The sequence below is a fragment of the Eriocheir sinensis genome, chromosome 43 (genome assembly GCF_024679095.1).
Source record: "Eriocheir sinensis breed Jianghai 21 chromosome 43, ASM2467909v1, whole genome shotgun sequence".
Lineage (NCBI taxonomy): Eukaryota > Metazoa > Arthropoda > Malacostraca > Decapoda > Varunidae > Eriocheir > Eriocheir sinensis.
In genome coordinates, this window is record NC_066551.1 from 5,368,818 (window position 1) to 5,394,515 (window position 25,698).

General features: G+C 40.2%; 1 protein-coding gene and 1 long non-coding RNA gene across 2 annotated transcripts in view; one reads left to right on the forward strand and one right to left on the reverse strand.

The window, feature by feature from the left end:
* LOC127010364 (uncharacterized) lies at nucleotides 1-14,199 on the forward strand. The gene is made up of 3 exons (XR_007763112.1): nucleotides 1-130; nucleotides 11,669-11,794; nucleotides 14,072-14,199. It is a non-coding gene; the product is annotated as an uncharacterized LOC127010364 (long non-coding RNA).
* The window catches only part of LOC127010363 (maternal effect protein staufen-like), a 24,144-nt gene continuing 5,273 nt past the window's right edge, over nucleotides 6,828-25,698 (reverse strand). The window contains exons 4-18 of the mRNA XM_050884326.1: nucleotides 25,274-25,456; nucleotides 22,835-23,131; nucleotides 20,970-21,174; nucleotides 18,908-19,047; nucleotides 16,358-16,538; nucleotides 15,839-16,029; nucleotides 15,562-15,702; nucleotides 14,841-14,987; nucleotides 14,385-14,558; nucleotides 14,066-14,246; nucleotides 13,407-13,549; nucleotides 12,928-13,230; nucleotides 12,597-12,695; nucleotides 11,529-11,627; nucleotides 6,828-11,377 (exon numbers count right to left, since the gene is read on the reverse strand). Of these exons, the coding sequence (XP_050740283.1) occupies nucleotides 11,306-11,377; nucleotides 11,529-11,627; nucleotides 12,597-12,695; nucleotides 12,928-13,230; nucleotides 13,407-13,549; nucleotides 14,066-14,246; nucleotides 14,385-14,558; nucleotides 14,841-14,987; nucleotides 15,562-15,702; nucleotides 15,839-16,029; nucleotides 16,358-16,538; nucleotides 18,908-19,047; nucleotides 20,970-21,174; nucleotides 22,835-23,131; nucleotides 25,274-25,456 (2,556 nt within the window). The 3' untranslated portion in view covers nucleotides 6,828-11,305. The remainder of the gene's footprint in view (nucleotides 11,378-11,528; nucleotides 11,628-12,596; nucleotides 12,696-12,927; nucleotides 13,231-13,406; nucleotides 13,550-14,065; nucleotides 14,247-14,384; nucleotides 14,559-14,840; nucleotides 14,988-15,561; nucleotides 15,703-15,838; nucleotides 16,030-16,357; nucleotides 16,539-18,907; nucleotides 19,048-20,969; nucleotides 21,175-22,834; nucleotides 23,132-25,273; nucleotides 25,457-25,698) is intronic.

The window sequence follows — 25,698 nt, forward strand, 5'->3', positions numbered from 1 at the left end:
GGCCTGACAGCCTTCCAAGACCAAGACCAAAATGGCGGGGCAACTGTCAAGGCTTAGTGTCGAGTCCTTCACATTTGAGGCTCGAGAGGACGTGTTCCATGGCCTCCTGCACCCCTGGCCTCTCCCCAAGGTAAGACGTATACGAAAATGCATTAATAATTCTTCCACGTGCTAAATTACTACGGCTATTGGCTTGGAGTAGTGCTTCCTGACATTAACCGAGGCATCTCAACTCTATATCGTCCCCCGTTGTGGTGCCGCTGAACTTACAATATTTACCCATTATTTTCTGATAGATTTTAGCATGCTGTTTATTTGGTTTAACGATATATGTCAGTAATTGCTAAGTTCTGCAAAAGTAAAGTTTGGTTCCTCAACTTGAACACTGCTGGTGACTGGTGCTTGTTGTTTTCTACGGATAATTTTAGGGGTCAAGGAGAGGTGAAGCTGTAGGTTACATGTTAGGTTATACTTATTTGATTTTAGTATGGCTGTGGAGAAGGTGGATATGGTGGCAGGGTTATCCGTCATTGTTAATTTGGTCCTTTTATGGATATTTACCTTCATTTTAAGTCTTTAAGTTTTTGATAGGTAATTTTCTGCACTTTTGAGAGTAGTCCTGGAAATTTCTGGTATTGTCCAAAATGGAATGTGTGTGCCTGCCGTGTCCCCACACAAAATTGGTGCAGTCAAGCAGCTGGAACAGATGAAAACCGTCCTTACAAGAAAGATGAGCACAACATAAAACCATCATTTGGACACACAAAAAACTGCAACTTTACTGCCTGTAAAGACAAAGGGAAAGATATTGCATAATATATATGGGAAATTCTTGAGAAGCAAGTCCCAAACCCAACAACACCAACTGAAGGAGTGATTAAAGGCCAGAAGCACCCTTGATTCAGCCACACTTGCTGTAGAAATTTAATTCAAGCAGGCAGTCAATGCCTAAGATACATACATACCACAAGCTTTGTCAACGAGGGACTGTGACTCTTCAACTGCCTGATGAGGGACATCAAGAACACTTCTAACTGCAGCAATGGTTGGCATGCCTATCATGAAATCTGTGGGCCTAGATTCAAATCCCGGCCAAGTCAGCTGGCGTGCAGCTCACCAAGCTGTTCATCCTTCCTTTCAGGCTGGCTGATAGATGGGTATACCTGGGGAAACCTGGGGAAAGTAAACTGTGGTGAAGTGGATGTCACACTGGCCCTCTGTTCTGAGGTAATGGGCTCTTACCTGCCACAGGCTCAAGATCCAATCTGACGGAGATGAGCACCAAGGCCAAGCGCAGCTACAGCATATTCCCCCAGCTTTGCTTTACCTAAGGTGGAAGTAGGAAGGGCTCAAGAATGATGGTGAGGCCCAGAAGGGGGAAGGGAAAGTGTGTATTGGGGAAGAGGAGGTAGTGAGTCCATAACACTGTGGACCCAGCCAATCTGCCATAAGACTTCCTGATGAGACACTCCATTGTTCCAAACTACACCACTAAGGTATGTGAAATTTTCCAAGATATCAATGTCCTCGCCACATGCGCATGAATAGACTGTATACTGTTTTATCTAGCAAACCTCCAAACACCTGTACCTTGTTCTTGACCCAGGGGACTTGGAGTCCCAAGGGCTTTGCCTCCTCATGCATTGGCTTGAGAGCCATTACCAGAACATCCAGTGACTTCGCAAGGATTACTGCTTCAGCGATAAGAACAAGGTCAGCTGCTTAAAATATTCAGCTCAAAAACTCTGCTCATCCATGTCTGACATGAGGCAATCATCTGTTGTTCGGATAGCACTCACCTGAGGAAAGCTCGGAGCGTAGCTTTTTCAGGGTTTGGTAGCAGGTCTTAGACCTTTGCATCGAGATGGCTCTTGACATCTTCAGCAAGACCCCTGACATACCTCTCCTTGTCTCTTCTCAGGAGAGCTCTAGTCCTATGTGACAGAGCCCTATATATTGGTCCCGATTCCCAGCAAGCCTGGCAGTGTGACTTCTCAATGTTCTTTGTTGTCTCCTCAGAGGCAAAACTACTACTAGATCTCAGGTACTCTCCAATGTATTCCCTTGCTGCTTGAAGAGTTTCACGTTTGAAGGTATCCCACAGTTTTACAGGGTCCTGAAGGGTGCTGAGCACAGTGAACTGATTTGAGACTATCACTGCATACTCATGAGCACATTCCAGGTCTTTCAGTTTCTCACAATGGAACACAGTATTGTTACATTTAAAGATTCTAATTGGCCTGACATGAAGGTTGAATATTGCAGCAACAAGTCTATGATCAGTTTCAAAGAACTCAGCACTCCGAAAACCCTGTAGTTCTTGAGGATCCTCCAACAAGTACTTACAATATCCTTAGCTACCCTTCGAGTATTGCTATATTTAGTCCAGCAGTGCTGCTCTTGTCACTGGTACCAAGATCCTGCAATTCCCAACCTCCTGGATCTTGCAAAATTCAGGAGGAGAGAGCTGTTGGTGTTCCTGGTACCAGAGCCATGGGGACCAACACACAACTCATCGCCAATCTTGTCACTGCCAGTACAGTAGTAACATTTAAATTGTTCAAGACAGTGAGTGTCCTGAGGATGGCACTGGTCTAATTGGCTTGTTTGCAGTAGGACGTGTAGATGTCTATTAACTCCAGACTTTTGATTTTCTCAATTTCAAGGGACAGAGGGGTAACTTAGCTGTTTTTCATTGCCAATTTGCAAAGAGGCTTTGATATTGATTGCCATAGCAATGTAAGATAATATTAAAGACATGACTATATAATATGATTTGTATATACTTGGAGCTTCGAATCAGTATGTCCAAGTATGTACAAATCATATTTTATGGATGTGCCTTTAATACTATTTTACATTGCTATGGCAATTAGTGTGAAAGTCTCTTTGTAAAGTGCCAATGAGAACTAGCTGTCATCCCTCTGCCCCTTGAAGTTAAGCAAAAATTAAAATTCTGGTGTTAACAGGCATATACACGCCCTACTGTGAACAGACTAGTATGGAGTCACAGACCAATACTGAGTCAAGTTTGGTGTAGAACATCTCTTCAGTCTCACACAGTTCGGTAGGAACGTGCACTGTAACAGTTGACGTGAAGCCCAGCTTGTGCTTTAGCCTCACTCGCGTTATACACTCATCAACAAGAATAACCTCAACCACAAATGGCTGCAGTTGACTGGAGATGCCTATACCTACTCCCTTAAGACTTGCACCATTGCTCATGCTAGATGAGTTGTAGGTGTAATTTTTTTTCCTTTAACATCCCTATATTACCATATGGGGTTGGATGGGCTACGAGTCAGAGTAATCCCCAGTATTAATCTCCCCACTGCCAGGCCTCCTCACCTCAGAGTCCCAGGCTATATCCACCCACAGCCTTCTTAGCTCATTCAATAGGTAGGGTAGTTGGTGATCCTCCGAGAGACTCAGGATGTTCCAGGAGCCCACATGCAGAACCCTACCTAGGTTAATCCTGAGCCTGGTTTAGCAGGTTGGCGATGGTGAGGCAAATCATCAGTTGGCACCTCAAATTCCCCATGAGGAACAAAGGCAATGAAAAGAGGCACACCATGCTTGCCTGTGACACCTTCAGGCTGCTCATGGCTGAACACTTGGTCAGCCTCACATGCTCTGTACAGCTCTCACATTTTAGGAAAAAAAGAAGGGGAATAGTGGGAGGCAGAGGAGAAGAGATCTATGAAGTGAGGGGAAAAATGAGTATGAAGGGAAAGTCCAAGTAAAATTTGTTGTACAGTCAAAGATGAACTAGATGTTGAGGTGGTGGTTAGGGGAGTGTTGGCTGAGTGGTCAGCCTGTGGGCGTGGTGTCCTGGAGGACCTGGGTTCAAGTCCCGCCCATTGCTACAAGCTGACAATTTTCAGTCATAGTTATTTATTTATTTATTTTTTTACAGCTAAAGAAACAGCTCAAGGGCAACAAAAAAAGGTGTAGAAAAAAAAGCCTGCTAATTGGCCAAGAGAGGTCAATTTCGGGAGGAGAGGTGTCTTGATACACTCCTCTTGAAAGAATTCAAGTCAAAGGCATGAGGAATATGTGATACTTTGGAACACAGAGTTTACCAGTGTAAGGGATGAAAGAATGAAGATGCTGATTAACTCTTGCATAGGGATGAGCATGAGTAGAAAGTCGTGTGCAGCAGGGCCGCAGAAGGAGGGGAGGCATGCAGTTAGCAAGTTCAGAAGAGCAGTCAGCGTGAAAATATCGATAGAAGATAGAAAGAGAAGCAACATGGCGGCGGACTTTAAGAGGTAGAAGACTTTCAGTATGAGGAGGAGAGCTGATGAGACGAAAAGCCTTAGACTCCACTCTGTCCAGGAGAGCTGTGTGAGTGGAGCCCCCCTACACAAGATGCATACTCCATATGAGGGCGGACAAAGCCCATGTAAATGGATAGCAAGCATGGAGGAGAAACTGCGAGATGGGTACAGAAGAGAGGCTCAGTCTCAAGGAAGCTGATTTAGTAAGAGAAGAGATATGAAGTTTCCAGTTGAAATTTTGAGTTAAAGATAGACCGAGAATGTTTAGTGTTGAAGAAGGTGATAGCTGAGTGTTGTCAAAGAATAGGGGATAGTTGTTTGGGAGATTGTGTTGAGTGGATAGGTGGAGAAACTGTGTTTTTGAGGTGTTGAAGGACACCAGGTTCTTCTTGCCCCAATCAGAAATGATAGTAAGTTCTGCTGCCTCCAGCCTGGAATCATTTAGTTCCTGTTGGGTGGGTCTACTATTAAAAGAAGTTGAGTAATGCAGAGTAGAGTCATCGGCATTAGAATGGCTAGGACACATGCTGTCCTGATGTCCACCCATCACTCCAGACTCTAGCAAAACTCTAAAGAGGATTAAGTGGAGTTCCAGGGAGCAGCATGAGACATGCAAGATGGTGCCACTATAAAGAAAACTTTTCTGTGCCACTAACAGGCTGGAGCCAACCTGCAGGCTCCGTTATGAAAGACTACCAGCACAATAAGCCCAATCAAATAAATAAAATAAAAAATCCCCCCCCCCCCCCCGACACAACAGCATCAGGCACCAGTTTCTGATTTTTACAACAGTAATAAGGTTGGGAATTGGGGGGGGGGGGGGGGTAGGTGCCATATGGAAAACATTGTCTTGTCAGTCACTGGAACAGACTGTACCTGATACAAGCCTGTAAAGACATTAAATGTCCTTGGTCAGTTCTAAATATGTTCTACAAAGGAAGTAATGATAGCATAAGAACTCCAGTCAACCTTTTATTGTAATTGTAGCCTGACCCTTACAGAGCCACAGTGATCTTCAGAACTCTTCTTGCACGTTATACACTGCATGGCCTCACAGACTGTTCTGAACTTTGTGACAACTGAAAAACAAAAGAGTACAGCTCCAACAACTAAGGGATCACTGATCATTACAGTGAAATCAAAGGTCAAATTTTGATCTCGGAGGTCCTCCTAAATACATACATTTGTTGAAGAAAAAAGCCTCGATGGATGGTGGGGCTCTGTGAGGGTCGGCTGCAAGGGCCGGGGTCGTAGTGGTGGTGGTGGTCGTAGCGAGTGTTGGTGGTGAGCTTGGCACCAGGACACTACACAAGCAACACCACCAAATTTTTTCATCAACACCCTTTCAAGTGTGGTGGTGATGTCTCCATTCCTTTAAGACTCCTTAAAATAGAATAACATTTTCTTAAATAAACTACAAAAATATTGCAGCAGGAGCATAAATGTTTTCAGCTACAAGGAAGGTTCCCTGATTTTTTCTTAGGCCAAGGGATATAACATTTCATTCATGTAGCCACCAAGAATTCACAACCTTTGCTTAACAATCATTAATATATAAGAACACTAATGAATAAAATATTTTCTGGGGACAAATATACATATATCAGATCATTCCTAACACAACTACTGTGTAGGCCTTTGTGATTCTTTCAAATGTTTTACAAACACTACAATAGAGAGCAACGAAAAAAAAAAAAAAAAACAAAACGATCAAAGTGAAAACTATAAAGTAAGCAACTTTACTCATCCTCAATTCAATTTTCATTAGAAAACATACCATATAAAATATAAAACCTTGACACAACACTTTTGGCATTCAGATCTTGACAAAGCTGATCACTAGTAAGCAAGCCTCTCACTTCTTAAAAAGAAGGTACCGTATTTGACAGCTTATAAGATGCACCCGCCAATTTGGGCAGTCATTTGGAAAAAAAAAAAAAAAAAAAAAAAATATATATATATATATATATATATTTATAAATATATATATATATATATATATATATATATATATATATATATATATATATATAAAACAAATGGGTTTGAACTACGAGTGTCGGGTGAAATTTTTCGCCTGACATTCGTAGCCTTCCCCACTATCAGGTCATTTTTGAGGTCTCATATGTATTCAGATCCTTATTAAATCCCAATACTTTACATTTAAAACCCTTAATATTTGCTAGGACCTACTAGAACGGGTCCTTCTTAGATATCCGAAGGTATTTACTGCTTTGAGACGTAAACAAACATGGCGGATACAGTGACACTGTCAGAGGGGTTGTAACGGGTCTAAAGTTTGTACATCATATTTTTTAATTATTATTCTACGTCATAATTCTAGTTGTTGTAATATTTTAATACATTTTAAAATCATAAGGAAGTGTGGAATTTCAAACTTGAATGTGCTTCAATGTTTGTAAGGTAAGAATGTTAAAAGATAAGCACAAAATGGAGAAACAAGCTCTTGTAAATATCGACCTATCTTCTCAATATTATCCATATTTTGTTTGTCTATCAATTAAAGAAAGTTAAACAGTGTATATGAAGAAGGTTTGTCTTACCTCAATGATCCCTGTCTCCGTACAAAGGAAACACTGTCTTGCGCATGTGGTCAGGTTTGGTGTGCAACCGTCCGCTAGTTTGTTTAGATACAAGCATGGTTAAGAGTCGTCACTCATTTTCTTTCTGACTGACGTTTTATATGAAGTAGCGGTAAGTACTACTGTTGTACATTGTTACTTTAGAAAAGAGTTGCCATTGTTAGTGTTGAAGCGATCGCTCCCTTGTTTACACTTGCAGAGTGGTTTGTGGTTTAATTTAAGTGCCACTGCAGCACTAAAACTTCACTAGTCAGTAACCCAAAGCTGAACCTTGACCTTATAAGACGCAGGGACATTTTCTTTTCTTTTTTGAGAAAAAGTGCGTCTTATAAGCCGTCAAATACAGTATGTCAAAGAGAACTGTAGCAAATCACAGTGAGTGCCAGGAATCTCAACCTTTCCACAGCCATGTTCCAGTGCTGGCTCCAAGCTTTGTAAAGTGCTGGCCTTCCTGGTGCTGACAGACCTTATATTATGACTACTGCACCTTAGTAGCTTGCAGTCTTTAGCCACTGATATGCACCTCTGGTGCAGCTGATGTTCATTAAATGAACACAAGGTTTATAGTGAGCATTCATCTCTCCTTTACATACAAAAATTATGCAACATTATGACACTGAGTCCAATTGTATTACTAACTATTATTACACTGTTATTAAAGTAATAGTTTTTACATCAATGGATGTCACATCCCACCCCACATTGGCTACATTACCACCACCACACCCACAAAGCCTGACATCATCTAGATGAATAGACATGAAGACAACAGCAAAGTCAAAAATACTCAAGCATCTAAACAGGCTAATCCTAAACTGCAAGCAGAGACAGTGCTGTGCCAATGGAACAATGATGCACAGACACAAAAAAGGAAAGCAAAATATCCGTTAATGCACAATCACTAAATAGTAATATCTAACTTTAATAAAGAGAAAATTACTCTTCTCAAAGAATGACCCATCAACCATTGACCAAAATGAAAACATGACACCTATCCATTTTGGTTGAATGTTTGAGCTGCAGCTACAATGTTTGCCTCCAGCATGGCAGGTGGAGGCACAACCCTTGTAGATCCACCACAAACATTTTGGTTGAGTGTTTGAGCTGCAGCTACAGTGTCTGCCTCCAGCATGGCAGGTGGGGGCACAACCCTCATAGCTCCACCACAAACATTTTGGTTGAGTGTTTGTAGTGCAGCTACAATGTTTGCCTCCAGCATGGCAGGTGGGGGCACAACCCTTGTAGCTCCACCACAAACATTTTGGTTGAGTGCTCGTAGTGCAGCTACAATGTTTGCCTCCAGCACGGCAGGTGGGGGCACAACCCTCGTAGCTCCACCACAAACAGCCATCGCTTGAAGCTCACCATTCTTCCTGTTGGAACTTGGTAAGATTCACTTTCCAAAGTAATAATGAGGGAGAGAGAACCTTACCGACCACTTTGGTAGTATGGAACACAAAAGGGTCATCAATTCATCTATCTTGGCCAGACAAGCCACTGCCTTGATGGTGTAATGAAGCCAAGCAAAGGTGTCAGTTTCCCCGACTGTTCAGTAATATAGATTATTACCAACTTATTAACCACGTAAGAAGAGGATAATTTTCGGTCACTAATTCTTGCAATTTCCTTTGCCCATTTCAGTAGCACAATGCTGCAAGACTACTGATTATGATGTTCCCTTCTGTTATCAAGCAAGAAGTACTGTTAAATATACCAGCAGGGGAAGCTGGTGCTTTTCACTACATTACACCATCAGCTTTTACTGACTTGAGCCATGCTGGGCCCTGTCTTCCGTTGTCTTCACGTGTGTTCATAATGGTTACGTATCACAAACGTGACATCGCAACAGCATGATAGTGTTATCTACCTCTATTTCAACTCCTTTGTTATCACAGGCAGAAATTCACACCCATTGTGGGAAGACAAATTCTTGCCCATGAAAACTGGCTCTTGTGTGCCTCGTCTTAGGGAGTACATTTATAAGAATTGGGTAAGTAACACTATCATGCCTTAAGTCTTTTAAAATATCCGGTTCATCTGGTTCTGTTGGAGGCAGACCTTAGAGTGGTACTGCTCAGGCGATAGATTTTTTAAGCACCACTTGCTGGTATAGGAGTGTCCATTGAGCTCTAATACTTCTCACAAAGTTGGTTGCTACACCAACAGATGCTACTAGAATGACAAATTGTTAAGTGATAGTTCAAAAATCTAGCCAAGAATAGTTCACATATTAAAGGGCAGCATAAACAGTAACCTTACAAAGATCAAAAGACTAATTATGTTTCACATTCCAAAAAGCTGTTACAATTGAACAGTATGCTAAGTGTCTTGGGAAAACCTACAGATTCCTCAAAATATTCAGTCATCAAAAGTAGGCCATTATACAAAATAACATTTGTAATTTCATAAGACTAATAGTTTCAGAGCAAACTCAATGAAAATGTAACATTATACAAAATAACATTTGTAATGTCATAAGAGTATAGTTTCAGAGGAAACTCAATGAAAATGTAACATTATACAAAATAACATTTGTAATTTCATGAGTAATAGTTTCAGAGCAAACTCAATGAAAATGTAACAGTTTTTGCATGCAACTTAAATAAATTGTCTACTTAAAAGTAAGAAGAAAGGAATGCTAATATAATTTCTAGTTCCCCTGCCTTTAGTCACCTGCCCAAGCCAACACTTGCAACAATGTACAACTCACGTGGTGCACTGTGCCCCATTAAGTATCAACCTCAGCCACTCCTTGCTGTAAGCTAACCCGGTTGAGTTTCTGTTTCCTTTCCCATCTCACTATACTTCACTTGTCATGTGAAAAAACAGTTAAACAAAGAACTGTCACAGATAAACCATAAGAAGTGAAGGAAGTATAAACAACAGTAAGAAATGGCCAAAAGTACTAGTAATGGAGCACAGGACCCACTCAGCTGATGTACAGTATGGGCGAGCCATGGCACCAGCCCAGTGGCCAAGGGTACTCTTGCCCCACACATGGTACATTGTAAGGGCATCCAGCTCAGGCCCCCACATGGGCCAGAAGCGGGTACCCTTTGGGGACCAGCAGGAGTGGCTACAACCTGCCCACTGTGACCTCCACTGACCCATATATTTAGTCACCCATCACTATAGTGAGATATAACATACAGATGCTCCAGAGGGATTGATCATAAGGATAAACAGACATTCAAGTATTTAAATTTAGCACCACATGTGAATACTTTTTTATCAGCTGATTATTATAAAGCAGAGTCTGTGTGCACTGGAAACACCCCTGATTATATAAAGTGCTAGTAATAAAGCAGAGACTCTGTCTAGGTGACTTGGCACCTGGAAATGTGTAAACCTTTTGTGGCCACAAAATAACCTAATTGTGACACAGAATAAGTACTCATGCACTGAAACATCGCTGATTATATACAAGTGCTAATACTAAGAAATAAAACAATTATTGCATAAATAATATCCCTCACCTTCCCCAGGGCATTAAATAGCACCTAGGAGCATCAGCATCTATTGTGTGCAACTCAGTGTGATTAAATATTGGGCAAGTGTGGAAGGCAGGTCTTGTACACTACCAAGCTAAGACTACGGGAGTGTGTGAGGGAGGGCTGGGCTGGGTAGTCTCCTCCCTCCCTCCAGCACTCCTCTCCAACATGAGACCAGATAGCCAGCACCAGCACACTAAAGCCTGTAGGAGAGCCACCACACACTTGTGTAGGATCCCTTGGCTTATTGGGGAAAAAGAGCTTTAGTTAACAAACATCTAAAGCTCAATATCACTCAACATCCTGTTTGCCATACTGTTTCTCCCAAATAATAAAATACATTGTTCTTAGGTTTTCTCCATAAGATAGGTCAGATCTCACTAGACATGTAAGAGCATTATAGAAAGAGAGATCTGCATAGAAGGGGAGGATAGGAAGACAGAAAGAATATACGGCAAGATCGGCAGTTGCGGTCACTTTTCATGGAGGCAAAGAAGGCTCAGAATACTGATCAAGCCGCATAAACACATCTATGTAAGCTTCTCAGATGTGTAAGATGCACCCAAATTGTCATATCTGCAGGACTGGACAAGAAAGACCACCCAACCAAATTCTGTAAGGTTGAGTTGAATGTCTTTTGAAAGCAACTCAACCTTAAAGAAAGCTGGTGAAATTGTATGACAGTAAATCAATAAAAACACTGCAAAGCAAATGAAGAGGGTCTTAAGAACTCTTGAATTTTTAACAATAACTTCCATGGATCCTTTGTGCAACTTCAAGAATAATCATTACAGTCTTCATTTGTGCAAATTTAGTAGTAATTTGATAGATTTGGGGACAAAGAAAGGGTTGTGCTGTGCAACAGAAACAGTAAAAAGGTGGCAGCCTAAGTTGATGTGGTCTTCTTGTCCAAAGTGAAGCCACCACCACCTCACTCCTGCTTAGTGGCTGTCACAGTGTCCAGGCCCATCTGTGCTAGGGCTCGGAGGGCAGTAAGGCAGGCCTGAAATATACAGGTGAGTAAATGGTTGCAGCTTATAAAATAAATTAGGTACTTATAATTTCTCATCTTATTTATACAATTTTCTTAAAGTTAGTAAATAATATAAATGTGTTTAGTCTTGATATCTCTAATACACTAGAAAAAAAATTACCTGATCATGGGAATCATCAATGGTAGGGCCAGCACCATGGGAGACATGAGGAGGGTTTGTGGAGAGGGACACCAGACTCAAGTACTCACTCTTGTTTCCCTGATGATAAAATTTTACTATTAGCTGGTTTTCCTTTGCAGCTGCTGTTCTGGGATGAAAGTAAAGTTGGCAATAGAAAAGAAATGTGAGCCAGATGGATGGAGTTACAAAATCAACCAAGAAAGAGAAAGCAACCACTGAACCCTTGCAGTGTTTAGCATGCACAAGTACGTATCTCTTTTGTGTTTAGTTTTGAAAATAAAATTGATTAACCCAGTAGCAGCAACAGGCCAAATTTGTGGCTTTACCATGTAGCAGTGATGGGCCAAATTTGTGCCATGATATAAACCCCCCAAAATAGATAATACATAATCTGATCACAAATGCTTTGATATATATTATAAAATGGTTTGTGAGGGGTGATTTTTTTGCATTTTTCTCGCTTGGAGGGGCCATTAAGAAACATGATCCCCACTACTACCAGGTTAAACATGTGAATATGACTTCAAAATTATCAGAAATGAGAACTGATGATAAGAAACTACAAAGTATTTATTTCAACTCTGCTGCTGGTGTAAACTCAACCTTGCAGGGTCTGGTGTTGCCAAATGAATATGCAAGCATTATATTTTACTTTATTTCTTATGTGCATTATGTGTTTGTTTTGTAAAGAGATGTATTTATCATCTTTATATTATGCATAAAGAAAGTGTATGGAAAAAGTATAATAAAAGAATACAGAAGTACACAAATTTCTGAATACTTAATGTGACAGTGTGAGCTTCAAAATGGGAGAAAATATCCAGATAGGAATCACACGGAAGCCACACTTAATGCAACCACATGACATTAATATATACATCAATGAATCTGTATTTTATAACAATGAAAAAAGGCAACCCAACATGAGCCTTTCTTCATCCATAGTTGACACTATACAGGTTAAAACACAGTGAGCAACAGGATCACCACTTGACAGCTATCAATATTCTGGCACTATACCTCTAGAACATTCAGTAATTCTCTTACCTTGGGAAAATCTGTGAACTGAACCTGCAGCCCTAGGATCTGAGCAAGGTACATCAGCTGGTCCTTGGCTCGCACTGCCTGGGTGGTGGGTACAGCATTCTGAAAACAGTAAAAAAAACCACCTACCCTTAGTTGTACTAAATGATATTCTTGAAAAAAAAATATATATAATCTGATAAAAAAATCAATAAACTATCATGGGTGATCTAGTATCCCCTAAATATTACATTTTTTGAAAGATTTGTTAACTTTGCAAACTATGTACTGTATATAAGAGTGGGCCAAACAAAAATCATAAGCCTATAAAATAATGAGATACATATGCCCAGACCTGATTCACTATAGTTTGCTGCTGCTGTGGCTGCTGCTGTGGTTGCTGCTGCTGCTGAGTTTGCACATGCTGCTGCTGTTGTTGCTGTGGCTGTTGTTGTGGTTGCTGCTGTTGCTGAGGAACTTGCGGCTGTGGTGGGGGCTGTTGCTGTTGTTGAATCTGCTGTGGGGGTGGGGGTGGTTGCTGAGGGGGCTGCTGAGGGGGTGGCTGCTGTTGCTGTGGTGGCTGCTGTGGTGGCCCGGCCATGGGAGACTGTTGCTGTGGTGGTGGTGGAAGGTTTGGCTGGCTGGCTGGAGGAGGTCCCTGATGGTAAAACATTCGGGCTAAGTACATCATACAATTATGGCTTCATGTAAACTCATGCAGCTGCCTATTATCTGCCAACAGCACTTTCAAAACATACAAATTTGCAAAGAATCATACACATTGAAAATGTTTTTATTTATTTTTTTATTTTTAATTTTTTAATTAAGACTTGCCTGGAGGGAGTTCTGAGGTGTTGAGGGCAGGCTCTGCTTCATGGCCTCTGCTGTAGGAGAATTCCCTGACTTCAGTAATTCCTTGGCTATTGTTGCGGTTGCCTGCATGTTAACCATCGGACCAACACTCACCACCCCCATTCCTGCACCAAAACCAAACAAAAACATCATCAGTACATTCACATCAGAACTGAAATAATGATGATCAACTTATGAAAAATGATGTTGCACTTCCTGGTTTTGAATCATTCATTTTTTAAAATAACAAGGTCTCAAAAATCCTGCAGCAAACCCAGACACTAGAGATCATAAATGTTATGCCCTCTTAGGCATACTACACCTGGAAGAGAAAGTAAAGTTGAGAATAACCTAGCTTTTAAGGGGTCCATGAATTACATTTTTGAAATTTTGAAAATTGATTTAATGCAAACATTAGTTTTAATTGTGGTCTAGGTCCACAGTACCAGTAAGCTAGTATCTTGAATCTCATGAAGGGTCCTGGTGGTTAGCCCAGGTCTACTTATTTTTTATAGTGATGCTGCAATTTCATCCTTATGCTTGATCCATTTTGCCCATTAGTGCTGTCCTTTGCAAAGTCACTGAAGGTAGGGTTGATAGAGTAATGAACAGCAAAGTATCTTGTAACAGCACACTCTTACCTTGAGGTTGGACCTGTTGGAAGCCATGGAGAGCTGAGCCATCTGGCATCATGATGAGTCCAGGCACCAACTGTCTACCTCCTCCAACTGCAGGTCCTCCCATCTGTCCCATGGCATTTACACTCCCCACCACAGCTGCCTCTGACCCACGCTGGTCCCCGCCATCCTCCAAGAAAGTCACCTGAAATTACAAATGCACCAAACAAAGTGGATTAGGCTCCATAAGAAAATTCTGACAGTAAATGTAAATGAATAAATCTATGAATAAGTGAGCTTATAATTAGCCATGTGAACCACAAAAACAATACAAAACACTTGCCTTTCTGGTTTTGTCAGGGTCTGAGTTAGCACCATCAGTCTTGATAGCAGACTTTCCTGGCTGGGGCTGAGGCCGAGAGTAGCCTAGCAGCTGCAGCATATTTTCAGCAGCTGCCCTCTTAGCAAGCTTTTTGTTAGGCCCACTTCCTTGAGCATTCTGGGTCCCCACTGTGACCTGATGGAAATGTACTGTCTTACATTATCATGTATGGAGTAAATGAAGAAAATCTATGATGATGGTGTAATAAGTCTCCTAATGATTACATTGGGAAATATTTACTTAGTAAAGAACAAATATTAATGTTTGCTTCAAAGTATGTAATCAAGAATATGGAAAAAAGCAAGCTAGTTACTTGATTCTCAAAAAAGGATGCTGGTAGTTGGCTAGTTGTATGGGGCTATTTTTATAGTGATGAAAATATATCTTCTTGCAGCTGACCCAACTACTAGCCCTCACCTGCATGATAAATTCCCTGCGCCGCGGCACCCCACGCTCTGCCAGGAGAGTGTACACTGGCTCCTTCTCCTTCTTGGCCTGCTGGATCTGGATGAGGCGGGAGATGGGGTTGATGCCCTGCCCATATTCTGGGGCTGCCTTCTGCTCCTGTAAAGAGCATTTCAAAATCTTAAGTAAATGTTTATACTTTACCTACACATCATAATCATATATAACAGTTTCCTGCAAAGGCAAAATGGGTTATGAAGAGGACAATGTGACTTCAGATGAGGGCTCTACATACATAATAATAATTCTTGTGGGAGATCCACTCCCTGACCTCAAGCCTCCTATATCATAAAAGCTACTCTCCTTTTAATTACCTCTTGCCTGAAGACACTGCAATGAGTGGACTAGATTTGGTAAAGATAAGGCACATGATATGCATCAAGAAGAGCATGAGCCTGACTAAAATGATGTTTACAATAGGACTGAGCCTTAACTATACCTGAGTTCCTTAAATAAATTGTGGATTCACAGAGCAAAGTGTAAAGAGAGGAAAAAAAAATAAAAATAAATAAATAAAAAAAATAAATAAATAAATAAAATAAAGAAAAGCAATAATATGTAGACTACAATGTGACAAATTTAAGTGCACCTTATGTCCACTTTTCAGGGCATCACTGCCCCCGCCTGATGTGAAAGCAACAAATAAAAATGTAATGCGTGGTGGTATACTTGCCTCTTGACCCACCTTGATGAGGTTTCTGCTCTTTTTCTTGGTTGTGGGTTTGCGTTTAATGCGAACCAGTGTGGTGGGGGGAAGGGCGGGCAGCTTGCGTAGTTCTTCAAGCATCAACTCTGCTGCCCTCTTTTTGCTCACCTGATGAGGCAAGTCAACATGAAAATTGCTGAGATTATAATCTTAAAGTCTGCTGCAACACCAACACATACTAGCTGCTAAATTAAATAATTAAACATGTGGGAAATATTTTATGGTATAGAAAGCAGTAACCAACCTTTTTGCCGGTTCCTTCCCCCTCGGTGCGGTACTCTCCAACAATACAGACTGTGACAAATGTGCGGACATGTGGCGGCCCAGACTCTCTGATCACTTCAAAGGTGACCATCAAGTTTCGCTTCAGGGCTATTTCATGAACCAGGGATATGGGAGATTTCAAATCAGCATTGGGGTCAAGGTCTGACAGATCTGAAATCAAAAGGTAATTATTTCACACAAATGTGAATGATTTAGCCCTAGATATATTTTTTGGAATATAAACTGTTGCTTTTTGGCTTATTTTTTTTCTTTTAGTTAATATAGCCAGTGTTTAGATTAATATCCTCCAATATTATTCTATTTTATCATTTTTTACATTTAGAATATAATCAAATTTTATGTTCAAACAATGACTGAATATAAAATGCTGAGTTTAACACTCAGCTGACTGAATGGTAATACAATAACTTTGGCAGTGCAACAATGGGCTCACATGGCAATGACAGTCCAACGAGTACACCAGTGGGTTCGCCCTCACCTCCCTGGGTACAAGTGGCAGCATTTTCTGGCATGGGTAGCGTCTTCATCAGCTTCAGGGCTTTAGAGGCAGCATTGTGTTTGGCCTGCTGTGCTGTCGTCCCTTCCCCAATGAACTCTCGTGTTCCCACCCGTAGAGTCACAAAGAAGATAGGGTAGAGGGGAGGTCGACCATAATATTTCTGTCGCAGAAAGAAGTAATGAGCTAGTTATAGTTATTTTTCATGTGTACTACAATGAAAAAGTAATTAAATACAAGACCCTTGATTTTAAGTAGAAAGTAAAATTGGAGTCATGTGCTATAACTACGAATTGTTTACCGTTTACCGTTGATGAGGTTTCAGGCCCCGCTCCACTGTCAGTGCAGCACTCCACAGGGCTGTCAGCAATAATGATGTTAGCCTCAATAATAATCCTCAAGATGCACTTATTCACAACGTCGTAGTGAGTGAGTGAGTCTTAATTGCTTTCATGGATAGCCTACTGATGTCCTTTTAATAAACATGGCATCATTACAGTCACTTGGCCATGTTTTAGTTTGTGCTAATCACAATATCTTTCCTTTTTATATTATCACAAATATCCATTGTTTCATTTTCCATTTATCTGATATTTTCTTTATATTATCACAATTCAATGTCCAACGATTATTTCCAACTCATTGAACATTTATCACACACAATTTATCTTTGAGTCTCAAATACCAATTAATAGCCATGATCGGTTATGTTATGAATTCTCTCAATTTTAGTTTGAAGAACTACACAACACTGGTCATTCGCTGAGTGGTTGATTTCAGGCTTCTTGTACCTCACACAATTTATGCATTTCCTCTCAGCCATGGAGCAATCTTTTGATTTATGATCACCAGTGCACTTGTAACATTTTTAGGCTTCTCCATTGTTCTTGGCAGTGCAGTTGGCCTGAAGATGGCCCTATCTTTGACAATGGTAACATATGATTGCATGGTATCTATCTCTCACTGTGTACACTCCCCATTCTAGTTTTATCTTGTCATGACATTTATGAATCAACTCTCTAACAGTTGGATCACATTTCAAAATATAGTGCATTGTGCCACCAGCAGCGGGCTTGCTAAAAATCTTCTCAATTTTCCCCTCAACTCCAGGAATCGAGTGTAGGAACTCATTCTTGTTTAACAGTGTCTCAATTATCTTATCCCCAGTCTCCTCCTTATGCACACTGCAGATCATTATCTTTGGCCTTAGTTTTTCCACACATTTTGTGCTAACTTGCTCTACATTTTCCAATTTTTGAGCTACTTCATTCCTTGTGTTCTCATCATCAAAGTTCATAACAATGTTACCTCCATATTTGTATCTTGAATCAGTAATCTGAATGCCTTGTAATGCCTGGGAAACTTCATTTTTCAACTCAGTAGCCTTTTTGTCTTGATCAGAGGCCTACACGACAAGGAAATTCTTCTTGCTCTTGCGTCTGGCTACATTAGCAAAACTGGAGCGGCCCGACTGCCTGCTCATCACAAATCATGCCTGCCACCTCACTCAACTTCTCCTTGACACTGGATATCCGAGATTCAACCTAATCTTTAGCCACAGATATTTCTTTAGATAATTCTTGCTTGAATTTATCCATTTTTCAACAATGTTGGTAGTGAGAGATGCTTTATGAAGACATGGGAGTGCAAATCCAATTTATTTTAGGTACATTATCCTGCTTGACTCCAGTCAAATTAGCACACTTCACATGACACCACCTTGGAAGCAAACAGCATGCAATCCCCTTCTCGCTTGTAAAATCTTCACAGATACAACAGGAATCTCTCAGATTCCTGGTTCTGCCCGCCATTGTCAACTCAGCAGTTCCAAGGAGCGAGGAGCTCATGCCGGCGCGTCCTCACCCTACCCTTCTCACTCATCTCTGTCACCTAAGCCTGAGGTGAGCGGAGGGTAAGAACCTTTACCCCAGGCCTTGTGGAGTCTTTATTTGCATCTCGGGTCATTATATACTGAGCACTTACGGTGACAACACATTACAAGCTTTAGCTTCTGACTAAATAAAACTAAACACCAGGAAAAAATACATGAATCAAAGAGAAATCAACAATAAAATATTAGTGAAGTCAGGATGTGCAGGAGCTTATTGGTTTGTTGACAGGGAGACAGGAGGACATGAACAGAGCTCAAATCCTACATGCTGCACCTTGGCAAGGACAATGAAATAAATACACATTTACACATGATTTGTGGAAAACTACTGGAAGAAATGGTCATGCTTCCAAGAAAATCTGAGAAAATACTCTATTCAGGAGACTCCTTACACTCTCCACATATATGTCATGCTTCCAAGAAAATCTGAGAAAATACTCTATTCAGGAGACTCCTTACACTCTCCACATATATGTTACTGTTTTCAGTTAAGATTTTCATAAATCCAGCCATGTTTCTACCTGGTACAGATCCCTTACAGCATCTACCTCTACTCTTAAATAAATAAAAAAATGGAAGATATTTAAATTCCAATGCTTCAAGATCAAAGCCATTTGTCAAGAAGAGTTAATTGAACTTACCTGATTGTACATTGCTCTAATGTTGGGAGGCATGTTGAAGTATGGGTTGGGAGGCCGAGGAGTTTCCATAAAAGTATAGTTAGCTGCCTCCCCGCGCTTCATGGCCAGGGCATTTAGCTCAACAGTGGGTGTCAGTTTAGCTGTACGGAGGAAAAAGAAATTGCTACTACACAAATAAACAATTCACAGCATTGTATGTCAATGCTCGCACAATACATGACAAACATTAAGTGTTAACTATCATGTAAAACAATGTACAAGACCATTTATCTACCCTTCGCAAACAGTTTCTCCCCTATACCCTGATTAACCAGCAGTTAGTTCAGTAGACTCCTCTGAGATTGCATTATGTCTGCTAAAAGGCTTAAGGGAACCGTCCGGAAGATTTCTATTTTTAAAACTATTAAAAATAAAAATCTAACTCATTTATGTCTCATAGACCTGAATGATGTGAGAATATTGTGGAAGTTTCAAAAGATTTTGATGAATAGAAAAAAATATATACAAAAAATTTTTTTTTACAATTTCAAAAATTTTCAATTCCATTAAGTTCATCACGTATTTAGGATAAATTTTTACATAAATATAAAACTTGCAAGTGGTGAAACAAAAGTAAAGAGCCAGATTTTTCAGTTTCTCATTTTTTAAAAATGATTTTTTGTTATTTTCACTCATTTAAACGGTTCATGATTTTTCATGAAAAAGTAAAAGAAAAAAAGAAGTCTCCCTATATTGTCATTGTGCATTCAGTCCTCTTTAAAATGGTACCTATAACATTGAAATCGGTTAATCTGGGATGGAGAAATAGCGAAAAATGTGAGAAAAACTTTGTTTTGAGAAAACGGCATTTAAAGTTGTTTTTCTTCCTTCTTTATTTCTAGCTCTTAGATTATTTATTGTTGCTAGTCACCAAAATTACATATTCTAAGTTTGCAAACATGTTTCTAAGCATATTCCTGATGCATGCTAGCTCTTGATATCGCACCTGGTCCCCCTTACAATGTTTTTTTTTTTTTTTTTTTTTCGTGTGTGTGTGTGTGTGTTTGGATAGGCGGTGGCTGAGTGGTTAGCATGTGGGCCCCGCATTCACTGCGTTTGAATCCACCGCTACCACCTGGGATTTTTCAGTCACCACCAAGTGGCATAAGACTACCTACATGCTGTCCTGAAGACCACCTATCAAACCACTCTTGAGGAAACTGTCCAAGTGAATCAAGAATGAGCTCCAGGAGACAGCATGAGCCAAGAATAGATGGAGCCACTATAAATACTTGCCTGCACCATGATGGGCTGGGGCTGACCACCAGGCCCCTCAAGAAAGCCTACTGGTGTTATAGGCTATATATATATATATATATATATATATATATATATATATATATATATATATATATATATATATATATATATATATATATATATATATATATATAAAAGGACCTTCCTCACTGTCGTCAGGTTTTATCAATAGTTTCCAGCCTCATACCCTTCACTGACACGTATTTTCTGCTTTTTCTTTGATCGTCTGGCTGGAGTCTGTGAACGTTTTCTTTGTTCTTCCTGGATTTATCATCATACGACACTCTGAGAGCCCTGAGCAGGCTGTCGGCTCCACATTACACTCACATGCCTAGCTTCACTGCCAGACGTGCGATTTATAAAAAAAAAATGCACAAAAAATATTAATAATTACGTGTGTAATGATGTTTTACCATAAATATTGATGTAAACAAAAAACAGTCGTCATCCACGCGAGACAGTGGGTGCTTGGGACCTTTAAATTTGCCCTATAAATATAGAGATTTTTCCAAAACTGGCCACGGGTGAAATGTCCTAGCTAGCCCACATGTATCTCAGTGGCTTTAACTCATTTTCCATATTTTTTCATAAAATCACTACTGGACGTTCCCCTCAAAGGTCAGGCCACAACACCAGAGTTATCTGCTACCTGAGGACTTTTAGATAACAGGGGCAAGGGCATAAGGAGACTCTTCTAGGGATCAAAAATGGGATCTCTCTGTTGTGAGCCAACATGCTAACTACTGCAGCAATAAGCACTTACTTTGTTTGTTTTGTCTCTGAGTTTTTGGCGGAGGATGCTTGAACTGTGTCTTCTCCAGGGCAATGGCTGCAGCAGAGTGCTGGGCCTTCTTAATGCTGGGCCCAGACGCCGTGTAGTCTTCACTCTCTCCAAGGCGCAGCGTTACAGTGAAAGTCTTCTTGTGGGCAGGACCCTTTTCATCCGTGAGGCAGTACTGGTGTTGGATCTGAACCAAAAAGAATTTATAATCAACATTTGCAGGATATAATTTTTAAACAAGAGGAAGTGTGGTTGGGAAGTGGAGTGTTGATAGAGCAGATGAGAATGTGCAATACCTTGTGAATATGTGTTAAGATGATTTGTCTCTGGCAAACACCTTTAAGAACAAGTTGATCCACTGTTAGTATATATGCAGTAAGACCTCACTTGTTATTGATCACTTCTTGGAAACTGTGACTAAGCAAACAATATAATGAAACTAATTTTGCTATCAACTAATTAACAAATAAGACTTTGGTTCCTATGGCATCATAAAAAGATCACCAAACTTCTAAATAAAGATCTAGAACACTTCTAATATTAAACACTGAAATGAAAATATCGATAAAAATGTTATTCAAAGACCTGCAGCTCGTGTAAAATGAAGGAAGCATCACTGGAGGCGATGATGAAGCGTCCAGTTATTTTCAACTCTCCAGATGCTTGATGTATAATATTAGGGATGTACCCATGTATCAATATCAGCATCGGCACTATTGGCCCATTTTTAGAGTATTAGTATCAGCATCGGCTGATTTACTTGATACTACTGATACCTAAAAGAATTTACTAAATCTCATATTATTTATTGCAAGTTATTCTGTTATGCAGAAATTGGGTGTCTAATAGTGATGAAAAATGAATTATTGGTAACACTAATTTATCTAGTATCATATTAACCCGGTAGCAGCGACAGGCCAAATTTGTGGCTTTACCGTGTACCAGCGACGGGACAAATTTTTGCCATGATATAAACCCTCCAAAATAGATGATGCATAAACTGATCACAAATGTGTTGATATATATTATGAAATGGTTTGTGTGAGTGATGATTTTTTTCTCATTTTTCTCACTTACTCCCCGCAGCTACCGGGTTAATTTGAGTACGTGGTGCAGAGTAATACAGGACATTTGGTAATGAGCCACGCTGCCGCCTACTGCAGGTTTCCTACATGATAACATACAGTAAGTTAAGGTTTCCCAGCTTTTATAGTTTTTCTTATTGATAGTTCGTGATATGTATAAGACTTTGTACTGATAAGCGGTCTATATATAACAATTTTTATTGTCTTAAGACTCACGATATTATTGGTAATTTGGTATGTTATGCTTAAGTAGTAGCCCAGCTCTGTACTCAGTAATTGGTATTGGTGGTAGTATCGGCATCGGCCCAATTTTGTAGTATCAGTATCGGTCAAAATTTTGTATCAGTGCATCTCTATATAATATTGGGAATGTAATGATGAATGTTTCTTTATATAAAGATCAAGTTATGAAAATACCAAAGCAAACAAGCATACAAAGCTACAAGCATTTAGTCACAGGTACTGTATGCAGCATCAGTGGCAGCGACGAAGTGTACGCCATTTTCTTTTTCAAACTTCAGGACTTTCAATATGTTGTATAACATAATTCTTTACTAATGCATGTTTCTTTTTCTAAAAATTGGGAAATGGAAGCTGGAACATGACATGACTAATCAGCTGCTATTAGCAGCTGATTAGCTGGTAAAGTAAGATATATGTTTGTATGATTATCGTACAATCAATAAAATGTTTATATACTTTGAAATTTTTTTCATCAACATAATAATGATGTTGGGCTCTTCCTTTGATATTGATCCTTACCTTGTTATACCTTGCCAGCTCATTGATGAGACACATGGGAGTCTTTTCTTTGCTAGATGCAGAAGGATCTGTGCCTAAGGGGCCCACGCCAGGGAGAGGAGAGTTTGCGGAGGAGGCACTGCTCACACTGACTCCATTGGTTGTGGGACTGAGGCCCACCACACTGTTGCCGCCAACCATGTCTTGCTGTGGCTGTGTTGGCTGTTGCTGCTGCTGAGGAGGCTGTGGAGGTTGTAATGGAGGCTGTGTTTGCTGCTGTGGATGTTGCATTGTCTGTGCCATTGGTTGCTGATGTACCTGAGAGGGAGTATTCATTAATTTGTTGTACTGCAGTCACATTCAAGTCCACGGTCTTCTCAAATACATGAGAGACTCTATTAGTAATGATAATAGTTTGTCGATGACTTGGTATTTAATGAGGCTTCTTGGGAAAAAGAAGAAAAAAAAAATGTTTTCTGAATATACTGTGATGACTGTGGCATCTATATTCATGATCAAAGCTACCAGTCAATCACCCATAGAAGCAACAGACAGATCTACTTCAGGCCGAGGGAATATTTTGAACAGATAAAATATTGATGTAACTGAGGTTATTTTGAAATCAAAACACAGGAAAACACATAAACAAATAAAATAAGGTTTCATACTTAAGCATGTACTTTACTTTATTTGCTGGTGTATAAGGAAAACTTTGAACCTAGAAACATTAAACCAAAAATGCTGAGTCCTTGTAACCGCTGGGTATAAATGCCTATTCCAGCCTGTGGTTAACCCTTTCCATCCGTGACGCAGAGGTCGGCGTCACAGTATGGAAAGGGTCAAGAGGAAATGGAAGAGGATTAATCCTCTTCTAAACCTCTCAATCCTCCTCTAAATTCCTCTTCCAATTCCTCTTAAGAGGTTTAGAAGAGGATTAAGAGGAAATGGAAGAAGATTAACCCTTTCCATACGGTGACGCCGTCGGATGCCGATGTCGGTGTCACCGGAGTGAAGGGGTTAAGGGGTTCCTGGGGCTGATTGAGGACATTGCCAAACACTCACCTTAGATGTTCAATTTACTTATCTTTTTTAAATGTTCAAATTACTGTCATCTACCTAACCAAAGGCTGTCTTGTTTAGCAAGGTGCTACTAGTATCAATGCACTGGTCTTTGGGAAGATAAAGGGCTAGGGTTACTAGGCTGTACACTTCCAATGATTCCAGCTTTTGGAGTTGTCTTATGCAGAGAATATACTTCTAAGTTAGGGAAGGCGGTGGCTGAGTGGTTAGCGTGTGGGGCCCGCGTTGACCGCGTGCTGGACAATGCGGGTTCGAATCCGCACGCTACCACCTGGGATATTTCAGTCACCACCGAGTGACCTAAGACTACCCACATGCTCTCCTGAAGACCACCCATCAACCTGGACTCTAGAAGAAACCGTCCAAGTGAATCATGAATGACTTCCGAGGGGCAGCATGAGCCAAGAATAAATGGCGTCACTATAAAAATTGGCTGCGCCTTGCCTGCGCCATGACAGGCTTGGGCCGACCACCAGGCCCCTGAAGAAAAGCACAGTTCCGCTAACCTCTAATTAGCGAAGCTAACTGTTTCGTTAGCTCATTAGCGTTTTTGCTAACTTTGGAAACAGTTAGTGGACCAATTAGCTTCTGCTAAATGTAGTTCCTCCTCTGCTAACTTTAAGTCCACTAAAAAATCACACAGGTTTCTTCTTGTCTGTTGTGGGCAGACACAGCACCAGTTGAGCCACATGGCACAATATAATATTTCCAGGGCTTCCACTTTTGGGTAAATCATGCCTTAAAGTAGGGTAATTGGACAATTAATAGGGATTTTTTTTTTGTATTCAAGGGTAATGCATCTTCCATTTTCAACTCTTTGAACTTGAGATTTAATAACAAGAATTTGATATTTTCCACCTGACAAGAAATAAACTTAAAATAATAAAAATGTGTCAGTTATGGAAAAAAAGTAAAAAATGCGTAAATTTGACTGAAATCTTGGGTAAAATATTCGGATGTAGGATAAACTGGAGGCTTCTTTCTCTTCTCTTCTGATTTTGGCATGTTATACCTTTCTGGAAAGCTCTATGTCTAAGCTACAACATATTGAAATTTCAGGTCACTAGGTCTGTTTTTAAGGGTTTTAGAGCCAAAATACTAAACCGAAGCCAAATCCATATAAAAAAGTTTGCGGTTAGCATTAGCTTCCACTAATTTCTTTATCAGTTTAGCGGTTTAGCATAAGCAAAGCTAACGTTTTAGTTAATGGATTACCAGTTAGCGAAGCTAACTTTTTGGTTAATGGTGCCCACCACTGCTTCTAAGCCCATATTTTAAGTGGAAATCTTGGGAGTTAACTTATGGACTGTTTACCTTAGACACTGGTGTATATGGTGGCTCATGTCAGGATATAAATGAATGTTTATTGGCAGAACTTACTTGTGTATGATGAGGAGGGGGTTGCTGCTGTTGTTGCTGCTGTGGAGGCTGTTGATGATGATGCTGATGCTGGTGCTGATGCTGTTGTTGATGCTGAGGTTGCTGTGGTTGCTGTTGCTGCTGGTGACTACTGCTAGGTGAGGTACCCATCCCTCCTGGACCACTACTACCCATCCCACCTATCTGTAGATGAATTAATTTAAAAGAAAACATTAATGACATTGTTGACGGTCCAAATTATTTTCATCAATAACCTGATAGACCCTTGGCATTAAAATACATTGATACAAATGCACACACTGGCTGAAGAGATGAAGATACAATAAATAGTAACTCTGTGTAAGTTTGCAAACACAGAAAACAGGAAATTTATTTAATTTATAGGTTTTGAACATATACAAAATAAATTAATGGCAGTATGAAAA